Raw genomic sequence first — 12808 nt, forward strand, 5'->3', positions numbered from 1 at the left:
AGAAAGATTCCCAGAATAAATTTACCAGGATTTATAACTTACTGTATTGTTATAATTGAATAATAAATGACTAATATTGCTTTCGAAGATCATTATGTGGCGCAATCACTGATGAAAGCTGGACAGTGGTTCCTTCTTACAAACAATTAGGCTATGTTATTAAATGGCTCAGGCTTATTATTACGAGTAACATACACACCTTTAAGGCTTCTACAAATTATAACTTTTAGATATATTTCGCAAAAAAACAGTGACACATTATTGCATGAAGTGTTTATTGTTGAATGAACGGTACGTCGCAAATAAACCGCAGTTTGTCGTTTTAAAACGACATAAAATGATCGTGGATGACATGAAAATCAATCACATATGAAAACTAAATGCAGTTTTGTTTTTCACTTGTCAATCCAATTTAGAAAACATTTTAACAGGTCAAGTATTCGTGGCGCAGTGAGATATGGCCGTGCCACTTGGTGGGAAGAATTCGGAGTTTGTGGGCGGTGATTGGTAGATAGAACATGTTGGTAACCGGGCTGCTTCGATCGGTGTTGGCACTGAACAGCTGGGAAAAAAATACAACAAACTCAATAAAATTCATTGTCAAAAACGCCCTTTGGATAAAAAAATACATGGAAAGAAGGTAAGAATAAGGATTCTGCTACAGAACCGTCAAGTTGCATATTTTTGGGCTAATTTATAATGTAAAATTAATTTGAAAAGGCTGCGGAATATGCCTTTTCGCATTCAAGGGTAACAAAAAACGGCAAAATATTTAGTTACAAGAAAATCAACGTAGTTTTTTTCTTACTACTACTGTTCCAGAATTGTCGTTCACAGTTTTCCATGTCAAGTCAGCAGCCAAATACGAGACCTTGTACTCAGTCACCCACTGGTCAGCGTTGTTTCGTCCCTGAGTAACGACCCCAGTGATTGTTTTAGCTTTTCCTAAATCGACTTGAATCCATTGATTAGCATTATCTGCATATAGGAAGACTTTGAAAAACGATAATATATTTTTGGGCAAATCAATTAAAGGCAGATGCTCTAAATACTATTAATTGAAGAATATTCTTTACATTTTGACTTTGTATCAAAAAGTTGTTTTAAGAACTGTTGGTTTTGCAGGTTGAATATACTACAAATGTTTAACATGAAGCCAGTTTACCTATGTGGTGTTTACTTATGTTTGTAAAAAAAATACAATACTCTGTATTTATTTAAGCTCGTGATTGTTGTTGACTTTCGACAAAAACCTGATTGCTTGCTGACAATTGGCACTTTTTGCAAACGCATTGAAATAGAAAAAGCAGGCTCATTTTGACCATACGCGTGTGCAATTTTTTTTGGATTTAAGTTGAGCATATAGTCAGTTAAAAGTTACAATAAAACTTTTGGACAATTTTACTGACTTGTCGCAGCTGACCACGACCCAACCGAAACATCAGAAATAGCAGCTTGATAAAGTCTTGCCCACTTTGGAGCATGCACTTCGTTTATATCTGGTCGCCAATAAGACGATGCTGTAATAGCCCCGTCCGGAATGTAATGGGTCTTAAGTCCCACCTTGCACAAACCATCTAAACAGTGTAAAGCAAAAAATAGTAACTTAGTAAAATATTTTCAAAAAATGTTGCAAAATTTTAGTTTACTTTTTACAAATCAATGTTAGGCTTTAACAGGCATAAATCGGTCACTATTCAAAAGTTACCCTTTTCGATTGTTTCGCATTAGTTTTTTTCTTTAATTTGCATAATCTGTTTGTTGCAAAAACTTCCATTATTCTCGACTTCACATGTTACCTTTATTGGCCTGTATATTGATCTTGCTGAAATCGTTGCCTCCTGCGAAAATACACAAAAAAATTAAACAGTTGTCTAGAGTCTTGACCAGTGGTTCTCAACCAGTGGGCCATGGCCCACTGGTGGGCCATGGAAGCATTTTGATTGGGCCACAGACCAACCAAATAGAAAGCTTTATTTATAAATTTACTTTCATTTGTGTCACTACACTCAATTTTACAAGAATAATGGCTTGGGGAGGAAGTGAGAAGGAATGTAAATTAATTTAAATTAATCTATTTGCAGTATGAAGTTACTTTAAGTTTCTGCAACGCCGTATGTTTATGATGTAATAAACTACTTTGTAATTACAATAAAGCCAGATAATAGCAGCATATGCATTGTCCAATTACCCGGTCGTAACTGAAAGTGCTTGATTAAAGAAGGGAAAGTGCTGTTTTATGATTTTTGCATCAAGTTTTTAATCTGTTTGAAATATGTTCTGCAGTTTTTGTTTTAAACCTATTTTATAGTTGTTTTCTTTCTATCATAAAAATTTACTGGGCCACAGAATTTTTGTGCAATGAAAGTGGGCCACGAAAGTAAAAAGGTTGAGAACCACTGGTCTAGACTCTACACCTAGACAATCGTAGCCCTACTTTCGCCCACCTTTTTTGTCATCACCACATTGACCTCCGCCTCCACAGCCACACCCACACCCACATCCGTCTGAAACAGCGTGAAAATAATAAAAAGGGAGCTTACGCGGACGATTGCTTAATGAGTGCCTGTTTTTTTCTCTACAAAGCATAATTAGTATAAATACTTACTGCACAAGGCTGCGACGGTGAGCAGAAGAGCAATTTCTTTCAACATCTTTATAGAGTCTGGTTTGAATTTCACCAAGTTCAATCCTGGAAAAAAAATGGAACTCATAACTTACATTACGTTTGAAATAGTTTGTCAAAAAATATACAAATTAAACCAACACAATCCATATCCCCATGAATCAGTAAAACTGCTGTTAGGCGTTTCAAAATTTAGAAATACAGTTGGATTAGAGATTAAAAGCAAATAGTTTTAAACGGAAATAATAACTGTTTAAAATTAAAGATAAAAAAATATGTACACAGGTGAATGCTTTTACAACAAAGATATTCACACGACAAAATCAAAACCTACCTTGTTGGTAACTTCGTGTAAAACGAATGGCTTTCGAGTCTTCTGTACCATGTATAAATACCCGCTGGTAAAGGAAGGTTACATTAATTAAAGAACTTTCCTGCACCGCAAAAATAATGAGAGCTTGTCATTTGACAAACGACTTTAATTGTTGCATATCGCACTTGCTGGAGCGTACATCAATCAGATACCAGGGTTAAACAAGGGTTAAACCGGTATTGTTTATGATAAAACTTAGTTTATCAAACACAAAAATTAAATGACACACTCACGCATATTCGGAAAAAATGGAAAAGTGAAAAAAGACAAAATTCTGAACATTTCCACAGACTTGATTGTTTTCAAAATCAAAGCTTTTTCAAACCCAACAAGTCAAAAGAGTTGTTAACAATACATTTACGTTAAAATCCTGTGAGGGAAAAATGTTGTTGATTACAATATAATAGCGGACAAAAGGGATTTCGAGGAACTGTGAATTTGCGTCTTAATTCCTAAGTTAGAAATTACATCTCGATTATGACAGAAACATAATTTATCACAGCTCAACCTTGCAATGTCGCCAAGATTGCAATTTACTAATTACTTGTTTCAAGTGAACGTTCATCACAAAGCAATTAGGCAGTTCGAGGAAATTTTGTTGTATTTTTGTCATTTTCTTGTCAGGGGGGCTTTCCAGCACTTCTTTGCCAGCGCGTGCTTCAAACCAAGTGTTTTTCTTGCAGCAAACGAGGAGTTGAATTTGTGCTGCAAAAAAACGTGCCATTGCGCAATAAAGTCGAGAAAAATAAGAAATGTATTTCGGTACATATAACTTAGCGGTTTTCCGCTTCATCGTTTTCATCGCAAGAAATTGAATGCTATCTGGGCATTGGTTCCTTCCTACAAACAGTTTTCTTTTTTCAACCAATTGTGTATTGGGATATATTCTAAATTTTTAAATTAGTGAACCCATAGGGAAAAAAGTTTATTTCACACGTACAACTTTCTAGTGGGTGAATAGCAATGTATGTCTTAACTAAGCGGAAAAAATGCACTTCAGAAACACCAAAGGTTTTGGATAAGGTTTAGTCTTTATAGAGTTGATGATAAATTACATATAACTTTCACTGAATTTAGCGCCAGCTTAAAGATACTCATAATTATTTATTTCATATCTACGTGCGTGCTAATATATGATTATCCTATATTTTATAAGTTCTCACTCGACATCACATTCTGGTCGCAAGTTTGGTCATGTTATATCTTTTCTTTTGATCTTAAACGTATGTAAACAGCGACAATTGTTTTCACTGTGTTAAGTCAAGCTATGGTGGACATAACGTAACATCCGACTGCTAACACATTTTAACACATCAGGCTTATCTACAATTTATAACTTTAAGATATATTTCGCAAAAACCAGTGACACATTATTGCATGAAGCGTTTATTGTTGAATGAACGACACATCTGAATAAACTGCAGTTTTGGTTTATAAAACGACATAAAATGATTGCGAATTACACAAAAATCAATCATAGGTGAAAACTCAATGCCATTCCATTCACTTGTCAATCCAACTCAGAAAACATTTTAACAGGCCAAGTATTCGTGGCGCAGTGAGATATGGCCGTGCCACTTGGTGGGAAGAATTCGAATTTTGTGGGCAGTGATTGGTTTGTAGAACATGTTTGTAACCGGGCTTTTCCGGTCGCTGTTGCCACTGAACAGCTGAGAAAAAATGGAATCAACTCAATTTAAAATACTGTCAAAATACCGATTTCTACGACTTTAAAGACAGAACAATACAATTCTATATGTTTCAGCCTAAATTTTAACCGAAAATTGAGCTGAAATGGACAGAATGAGTTGTTTACCGATCCAGAGAAAGACTGAAACGATTAAAATATTTAGTTAAAAAGAATTAGTTTTCACTTACTTTTGTGAATCCCGATTCGTCGTTCACAGTTTTCCATGTCAGATCAGCAGCCAAATACGAGACCTTGTATTCTGTTACCCACTGATCAAGACTGTCCCGTCCCTGGGTAATGACCCCAGTAATCGTGGTAGCTTTTCCTAAGGTTACTTCAATCCATTGATAAAGATTATCTGCGCATCAGAAGCAATTTTGATTTCACAAAAGTTGGTTTCAAGCAAATAAATCAAAAAAATAAACTTTTGTATGAATTTACTGATTTGCTGCCGCTGACCACGATCCGACTGAAACACCGGGTATATACGCTTGATCAAGTCTTGACCACTTTGTGCTATGTAGCTCGGTCCCTTCAGGATGCCAATAAGACGATGCTGTTATAGCACTGTCGGGAATGTAATGGGTCTTCAGTCCCAACTTGCACAAACAATCTATGAATGTTAAATATATTCGTTGTTGGAACTTTTTTTGGAATATTGTTATTTCTTAAAACATTTTGTTGTAAATATATTCGCTTATAAATATATTCAATACGTTACTATTTACAAAACAATCGTTGTCGCTTGTTATCGCATTTTTTTAATTTCTGTTATTCACAACATAATGTGTGCTACAGAAAAATGTTTTTCTTTAAACCATATTTTACCTCTATTGGCCTGGATATTGATCTTGCTAAACTCGTTGTCCCCTGTAGAAACAAGGTAGAATCATTTGAATCAAATATTTTAATCAATCCATTTTATTACCAACCCTTTCGTCCATCACACCGATCACAACATTGGCTTCCACATCCACATCCGCCTGAAAAACGTACATTATTTAAATAGAGATTCAGAGTCGATAGCAAAGCCAAAAGTCAAAGTCAAGTTTATTTGTATTATTGTCGCTTTATCCTCACCTCTCAATGTTGAACGGTAACGTAAACAACAAGCACTCCTAAATTCTTATGGATATTAACTCAAAGTCCCGTTTATAACTGAATCTCTATTTTATATTACTCAAAACACCGTTAAATTCTATGGTTCCAATTCAATAGAAACTGTACTTACTGCACAAGGCTGTGACTGCCAGCAAAACTAAAACTTGTTTAAGCATTTTTAGGAATTAGATGATAGTTTCAAATTCAATGTGGGTTACAAAATATTCTGAAACGTAAACAAAAAAAATGAACAAGCAACGAGATAGTCAATCAAAATCACAAATCAAACAATATGGCTAAAAATAAATTGCACCTCTACACCACAAAAAACATATTTGCTCCCATGTAGCGAAAGGTATGATCAGACAGATTCTTTAGCAAGTATTTATACCCGGGATTGGAGTCTTACTGTCTGAATACGTGCCCAAAAATGGAAAAGAGAGGTAGTGGATGGTTTAATGAATTTAATCATGCAAATTCTTTACGCAGATAATTATGTGACCACATCAATCACTTGTTAAAAGGGTTCTTCCTTTCATTCAATTTCGATTTCTTGTCACCTGCTGTGCACAAATTCTACAACTCCAGTTTTCAAACCGTAGAAAATACAATAAATAATAAATAACCGATAGACATTTCAGGCGAACAATTCGAAGCATTGTAGCACACTATAAGGGAGTATTGAGAACGTACGGTTTGTGAATTATCAGTACATTGCAGCTAGAAAAGAATTTCGTAAAATTTCTCATTTTTCGGAAACAATAATTAACATGCCAGTTAAATTTGCATATCGTGACTAGAATATTAACAGCTGGGTAATTTGTCAAGAATTTTGGAAACTTTTTTCCCAGTATTGACGTCACACCAAGCGTTAAGCAGGTATAGATTTATCGGAAATGGCAGTTTGCACTATTTATGTAAAATTTTTCGAGTAATTTTGGAAATTTTTAGCATTTCGCAGAAAAAAAGATTCTTTGCCAGAAGCCGACTATATTTGAGCTGCTATCCGATCGTAGGTTGCTGCAAGCTAACAAACCGCAAACAGGCGATAAGATTTTAGAAACAATAAAACGTTTGAACAAAACAAAGAAACATGCTGCTGTAAAATCACACATATTATTACCACAATTTGATGCAACAACATGTCATAGGTGCGAGCACAACTATGCACTCTATCGATTGAGGTAGCCAGGTGCAAAAAAACGTTAGATGAAAAAGACATACCACATTGCGTTAGTCAACAAGCACTTTGCTGTTTTAATCGGTTCGAAAATCTAATGGCATGATTCTCGATTAGGTCCTACCGGTTCAAATCCAGTGCGAGCGTGACTACTGACTAATGCTGCGCTTAATGGTTTTGTGATCAGACAAATCTTCCATATTTGCCACGATTTGTGTCAGTGACATTCAAATACAGACCTATAGGAGACAAGTTCGTTTTTTTGCACAATGCGCCCTTGATTCGATTGATTGACCGATTTTGATATTGAGTGTGTTGCCTTAATACAGGGGTCGCCAAACTTTATCACTTTTCGGACCCATTCGGACCAATTTCACATCAAAAAACTTGGGGGCCACAAAGCCTTTTGAATTGGACTGCCACTGACACAAGCGTTTGTACTCTCACGAAATTCGACTTTTTGAAATATTAGATAACTGTTTGTTAACCTGCGCGCCGCCAGTTTGCCTCTTTCAAATTTTCCGTTTGATGGTATAGAGGCGGTAAATTGTAGCTACTACTAGAAGCGGGTTCGCTCATGCTATTGTACTGCAATTTTCCTTGTCGATCTTTGTGCTCGGCATATTCGCCACAGAAAGTGCGATCAAAACATTTGGTCTGCCCTAGTGAAATCAGGCGACAACGTTGAACTTAAACAACCTTTACACACAAAGTAACAAACAAGTTCCTTGTCTAAGTAGTACTTTTACTTTGGACTAATATACTGATGGATTAGAGCAGTGGTTCCCAACATTTCGTGGACCTTTGCCCCCTAAAAGTAGCTTATTGGCCTCCTCTTCAAGTAACCCTCTAGGACATGTGGACCCCTTAAAAATGTAAATGGCAATCTCGTGTTGGAATTTGGTACTAATTCCGGCTTTAAACAAGTCGAATAGAGTAAACGAGAATCCGTAATCGTGAAAATCCTCAATATAGACAAATAACATGTGACCTAGTCGATTAAATTAGGGAATAAAGTTAAAAAGAAAATGGCTTTTAGTGGGTGTTTCTGGTGAATCTACACCCGCGCCCCCCATAAGACAGCTCATGGGCCCCATGAGCTGTGTTATGGGCCCTGGTTGAGAACCACTGGATTAGAGCATTGTTTATGGAACACAAGTCACGTTCAGTAAATGAGGATATTTACCTAAAAAATTCTTTGGGTCGAAGTACAAATTTGAGTGGGTTGCTGTTTGCACATTCCTTAGTATAGCAAAATGACTCTTTAATTAGTATGATTTACTTGCAACAATGGGAACAAAAGACAGTCGGTAAAAAGTTCAACAAAGTTGAATTACTACATATAAACGGTTTGGTGAGTTCAAAAGTTTTGTGAAAAAAACAGTTTCTGGGAGTTTGAAAAGAACACTGCAAACTTGTGGTTAGGTGTTGTTAACCAAAACAGCACATATAATTTGAATGTGATTAGTTTTGAAAGACATATGGACCAGCGTTACCACAGCTATATACCGAACCGTCAACGAGTGTATATGTAAACAATTTAACTAAAATCAAAACTGCAAACTGCATAAAGTGAAAGCCCCTACATTGTACTGTTTTGTCACAAAACAATAATATTTATTCTAAAAATTATCGCACAAATCTCAAGCTACCCTAAGTCTGCATGCAGACAACATGACTGTTGATTACAAAGCTAAGCAACATTCTTAGGAACCACACTTTTGAACTTAAACCTGCGACAACCTGAACTTATGTTTAAAGAATATATCGTGTTGGAGATGTTTTAGTCATTGTTGTTAATAATCCGTACAAGGCATTGTATACAAAGTATAAACTCCGTTTTTAACTGTATGTTTCATTTGTTTGTAGTGTTTGTAGTATTGTTGTAGTATTCTGAATATATCATATATTAAAACGTTTATTACAGTTTCATCCACCAAGAAATCAACTGGGTGATGCCGGTTTAAAGTGTAAATGTCCTGTATTGTTATAATTGAACATTTAATAACGAAAATTGCTTCCGAAGATCGTTATGTGGCGTAATCACTGATGAAAGCTGGACAGTGGTTCCTTCTTACAAACAATTAGGCTATGTTATTGAATGGCTCAGGCTTTATTATTACGAGTAACATACACAATTTTAAGGCTTCTACAAATTATAACTTTTAGATATATTTCTCAAAAACCAGTGACAAACTATTGTATGAAGCGTGTATTGTTGAATGAACTATACATAGAAAATAAACTGCAGTTTGCCTTTTAAAACGACATAAAATGATCGTGAATGACATGAAAATCAATCACAGGTGAAAACTAAATGTCTCGTCTTTCACTTGTCAATCCAACTCAGAAAACATTTTAACAGGTCAAGTATTCGTGGCGCAGTGAGATATGGCCATGCCACTGTGTGGGAAGAATTCGGAGTTTGTGGGCAGTGATAGGAAGATAGAACATGTTGGTAACCGGGCTGTTTCGATCGCTGTTACCGCTGAACAGCTGTGGATAAAATACAACCAACTTAATAAGATTTATTGTGAAAAAAGACCCTCTGACAAAAAATACCGAAAATGAAGATAAGATTACGGAGTTTCTGCTAACAATAACTTGAAGTTGCATATTTTTTGAGCTAATTTTTAATTTGAAAGTTAAAAAGGCTTGAATATGTCTTTTTTGTGCAACAAAAACCGGAAAAATACTTAGTTACAAGAAAATCAAGGTAGTTTTTTCTTACTATTGCTGTTCCCGAATTTGCGTTCACAGTTTTCCATGTCAGATCGGCAGCCAAATACGACTCCTTGTATTCTGTCACCCACTGGTCATAGCTATTTCGTCCCTGAGTAACGACGCCAGTGATTGTAGTAGCTCCATCTAGGGCTACTTGAATCCATTGATTAGCATTATCTGCAAATAGGAAGACTTTCAAAAACGATATTCCCTACACAAAATGTATTTTTGTTCAAATCAATTAAGCTTAAATGCAAATGCTCTAAGTACTATTAATTGCAGAATATTCTTTAAAATTTGACTTCGTGCTAAAAAGTTGTATTAAATAACTGGTTAGTGCTCACCAAAAACCTGATTGACAATTGGCGTTTTTTTTTATAAACGCGTTGAAATAGAAAAAGGCAGACCATTCGGCTGACCATGCGTATTTAGGAAACTTTTTGGGATTTAGGTCAGACAGTAAAAAGTCACAATATACTATCGTATGAATTTACTGACTTGCTCCAGCTGCCCACGCTCCAACCGAAACGTCAGGAACCATAGCTTGATAAAGTCTTGACCACTTGGGAGCATGGCAATCGTTTAAATTTGGCCCATAATAAGACGATGCTGTAATAGCACCGTCGGAAATGTAATGGGTTTTAAGACCCCACTTGCACAAACAATCTAGAACGTGTAAAGTAAGATATAGTTGTAATTTTTTTTTGGAAACTGGGGGAGTTTTTTAAAAATTTTAGTTTACTTTTTACTATTAAATGTTAGACCTAAACAACATCCGTTTTCGTTTGTTTCGCATTATTTATTTATTTTTACTTATTCGGTTTGTATTAAAAACATATTATTCTCGACTCCACGTGTACCTTTATTGGCCTGGATATTGATCTTGCTGAAATCATTGACTCCTGCAAAAATACGGAAAAATATGAAATAGCTGTCTCGACAAACGTAGCCCTAGTATCGCCCACCTTTTTGCCATCACCACTTTTACATTGACCTCCGCCTCCACAGTTACATCCACATCTGTCTGAAACAGTGTGAAGATAATAGAAAGGTAACGAACGATTACTAAAGTGAGTTCCTGTTTTTTTTTTCAAAAAATAAATAATTAGTACATCCTCTTACTGCACAAGTACAATCCTGAAAAAAAATGGAACTGATACATTACGTTTGAAATGTTTTGTCGAAAAAAATGTACAAGTTAAAACAAAACAATTCACAACTTATGAAACGGAAAAATTGCTGTAAAAGGGGGGCTTCAAAATTTCGAAACACATTTGGATTTGAGATTAAATGCAATATTTTAAGCGAAACAGTAACCCCTTGACAGTTAAAGATAAAAAAATATGCACAGGTATATATTTTTACGACAAAAATACTCACACGACAAAATCAAAACATACCCTGTAGGTAGATTCGTATAAAACGAATGACAATCGAGACTTCTGTAACATGTACAAAATTTTGCGATATTTTTGTTATTTACTAATTAGGCGATTTTCAAGCACTTTGTTGCCAGCGCGTGCTGCTAACCAAGGGTTGTTTTCTCGCAGCAAACGAGAAGTTGGCATTGTGCTGCAAAAAAAGCGTGTCATTGCGAAATAAAGTTGTGACAAAACATGAAATGTATTTCGGCACATCTAACTTAATGGTTTTCCGCTTTATCGTTTTCATCACAACAAATTGTGACACGATGCTGAAAAACGCAGAAAATATGCTTGGAAATTCAAGCCTAACCAACCTGATGAATCTCATTTACCCCACTTGGAAATGCAACCAGACTACTGGATTAGAATTCAGAACTGCCGTACTCTATAGTACAAATACGTTAGCACAGCAGTATAATACAGGTCTGCTTAAAACAAGCTGAATCAGAGTTGCAAGCGGGCCCGAAATCTGAGCCCGAACCCGGCCCGAACCCGAAAGTATAAGCCCGAAGCCCGGCCCGAACCCGAAACGTTTTTGAGAAGCCCGTTTGGGCCCGAAATTTTGATTGGCAGGTCTATCCACGAAAACCTTGCAACAAAGTATAAGAAAGAAAAAAGTGAAAAAACAACAAAAACAATGAACAATCGTTGACAATGGGGTAAACAATACGTTTTAGAGTAGGGTGGGCATTAGGGCAAAGCCAGAGAATTGTTACTAAAAATGGCGGAAACGGAACGAAAAATCAGGCCCGTTTTGAGCCCGTTTTCTGACAAATGCCTAAGCCCGAACCCGGCCCGAACCCGGCCCGAACCCGAACCCGGCCCGAAAAGCCCGGCCCGACTTGCAACTCTGAGCTGAATTAAGACCTACATACACCAAACTATATGGCGGAGATAGCATTTTTATTGCGCATGTTTATTTTGCAAGACACAAATATCCACAATTAAAGGGTAGCAGTGTTAATATTCGCACCAGTTGGAGAAACTTTCACCTCAGTTTAGGACAGTGGTTCCAAACCTTTTTTTACATAATTTTTGATAAATCAAGGAATATGCTCAATGTATGACTTTTTGAGTTAAGACTCTCAGTGGATTCAGATATAAGTTGGTTGTTACATGGGTTGTTAAATGATGCTTTCGGAACCTATATTGACAGTCATTAAAGAAGTGAGTAGATTTTAAAAATGAATAGACTCTATTCTAAACCAGCCTTTCTATTACTTTGGATAAGTTTGAGAGCCGATCACCTCTTTTTCGGATTGTAATAAGTTTTGCGCCTTTCAAATCATTTAAAAAAGTACCAGTTTAGATTACAGATTAATAACATGACTAAGACCAAATATTTTGTTTTTCGTAAAAGATTAAATTATTTTTCCAAGAATTTTATCAAAACCACAACTTAGTTTTGGTTTCATGAAATGTATGGTAGCATAAAGTTCATGAGGACAGGTTGGGAACAGGAAAATGGAATTGGAGTCTTGTTTCATGTATGAATCAAACTGTTTTTTCGGAGGGTCAAGTTTCAAACCCTTATCCTTTGTAACTTTGCCGAAGTATTGATTAAACTGACTTTACTCGAAGTCACATCCAGAAACGTAAAACATTTTCAAACTTTGTTCTTTCAACTTTGGACTTAAGTTGTTAAAACAATAACGGTGCAATACACAATTTCGCAATAAAAAAACCACTG

The 12808-nt window shown here is 35.9% G+C and overlaps 3 protein-coding genes across 3 annotated transcripts; all 3 read right to left on the minus strand.

Moving 5' to 3' along the window:
- Nucleotides 1–424: 424 nt before the first annotated feature.
- LOC145223409 (lactadherin-like) lies at nt 425–2654 on the minus strand. Its single transcript, XM_080089837.1, has 6 exons — nt 2609–2654; nt 2448–2507; nt 1800–1841; nt 1410–1577; nt 809–978; nt 425–562 (listed from the first exon to the last, which is right to left on the minus strand). The coding sequence occupies exons 1-6, from the start codon at nt 2652–2654 to the stop codon at nt 425–427; spliced, it is 624 nt and encodes a 207-aa protein (XP_079945963.1).
- Nucleotides 2655–4531: 1877 nt separating this feature from the next.
- On the minus strand, nt 4532–5966 carry LOC145225458 (lactadherin-like). Its single transcript, XM_080092167.1, has 6 exons — nt 5921–5966; nt 5622–5672; nt 5518–5559; nt 5135–5302; nt 4878–5047; nt 4532–4669 (listed from the first exon to the last, which is right to left on the minus strand). The coding sequence occupies exons 1-6, from the start codon at nt 5964–5966 to the stop codon at nt 4532–4534; spliced, it is 615 nt and encodes a 204-aa protein (XP_079948293.1).
- A 3362-nt stretch (nt 5967–9328) lies between these two features.
- On the minus strand, nt 9329–11262 carry LOC145223410 (lactadherin-like). Its single transcript, XM_080089838.1, has 6 exons — nt 11178–11262; nt 10656–10718; nt 10555–10593; nt 10193–10360; nt 9702–9871; nt 9329–9466 (listed from the first exon to the last, which is right to left on the minus strand). Exons 1-6 carry the CDS (start codon nt 11260–11262, stop codon nt 9329–9331), a joined length of 663 nt encoding a protein of 220 aa, XP_079945964.1.
- Nucleotides 11263–12808: the final 1546 nt, after the last annotated feature.

Source organism: Phallusia mammillata, chromosome 4 (genome assembly GCF_965637545.1).
Source record: "Phallusia mammillata chromosome 4, kaPhaMamm4.hap1.1, whole genome shotgun sequence".
NCBI lineage: Eukaryota > Metazoa > Chordata > Ascidiacea > Phlebobranchia > Ascidiidae > Phallusia > Phallusia mammillata.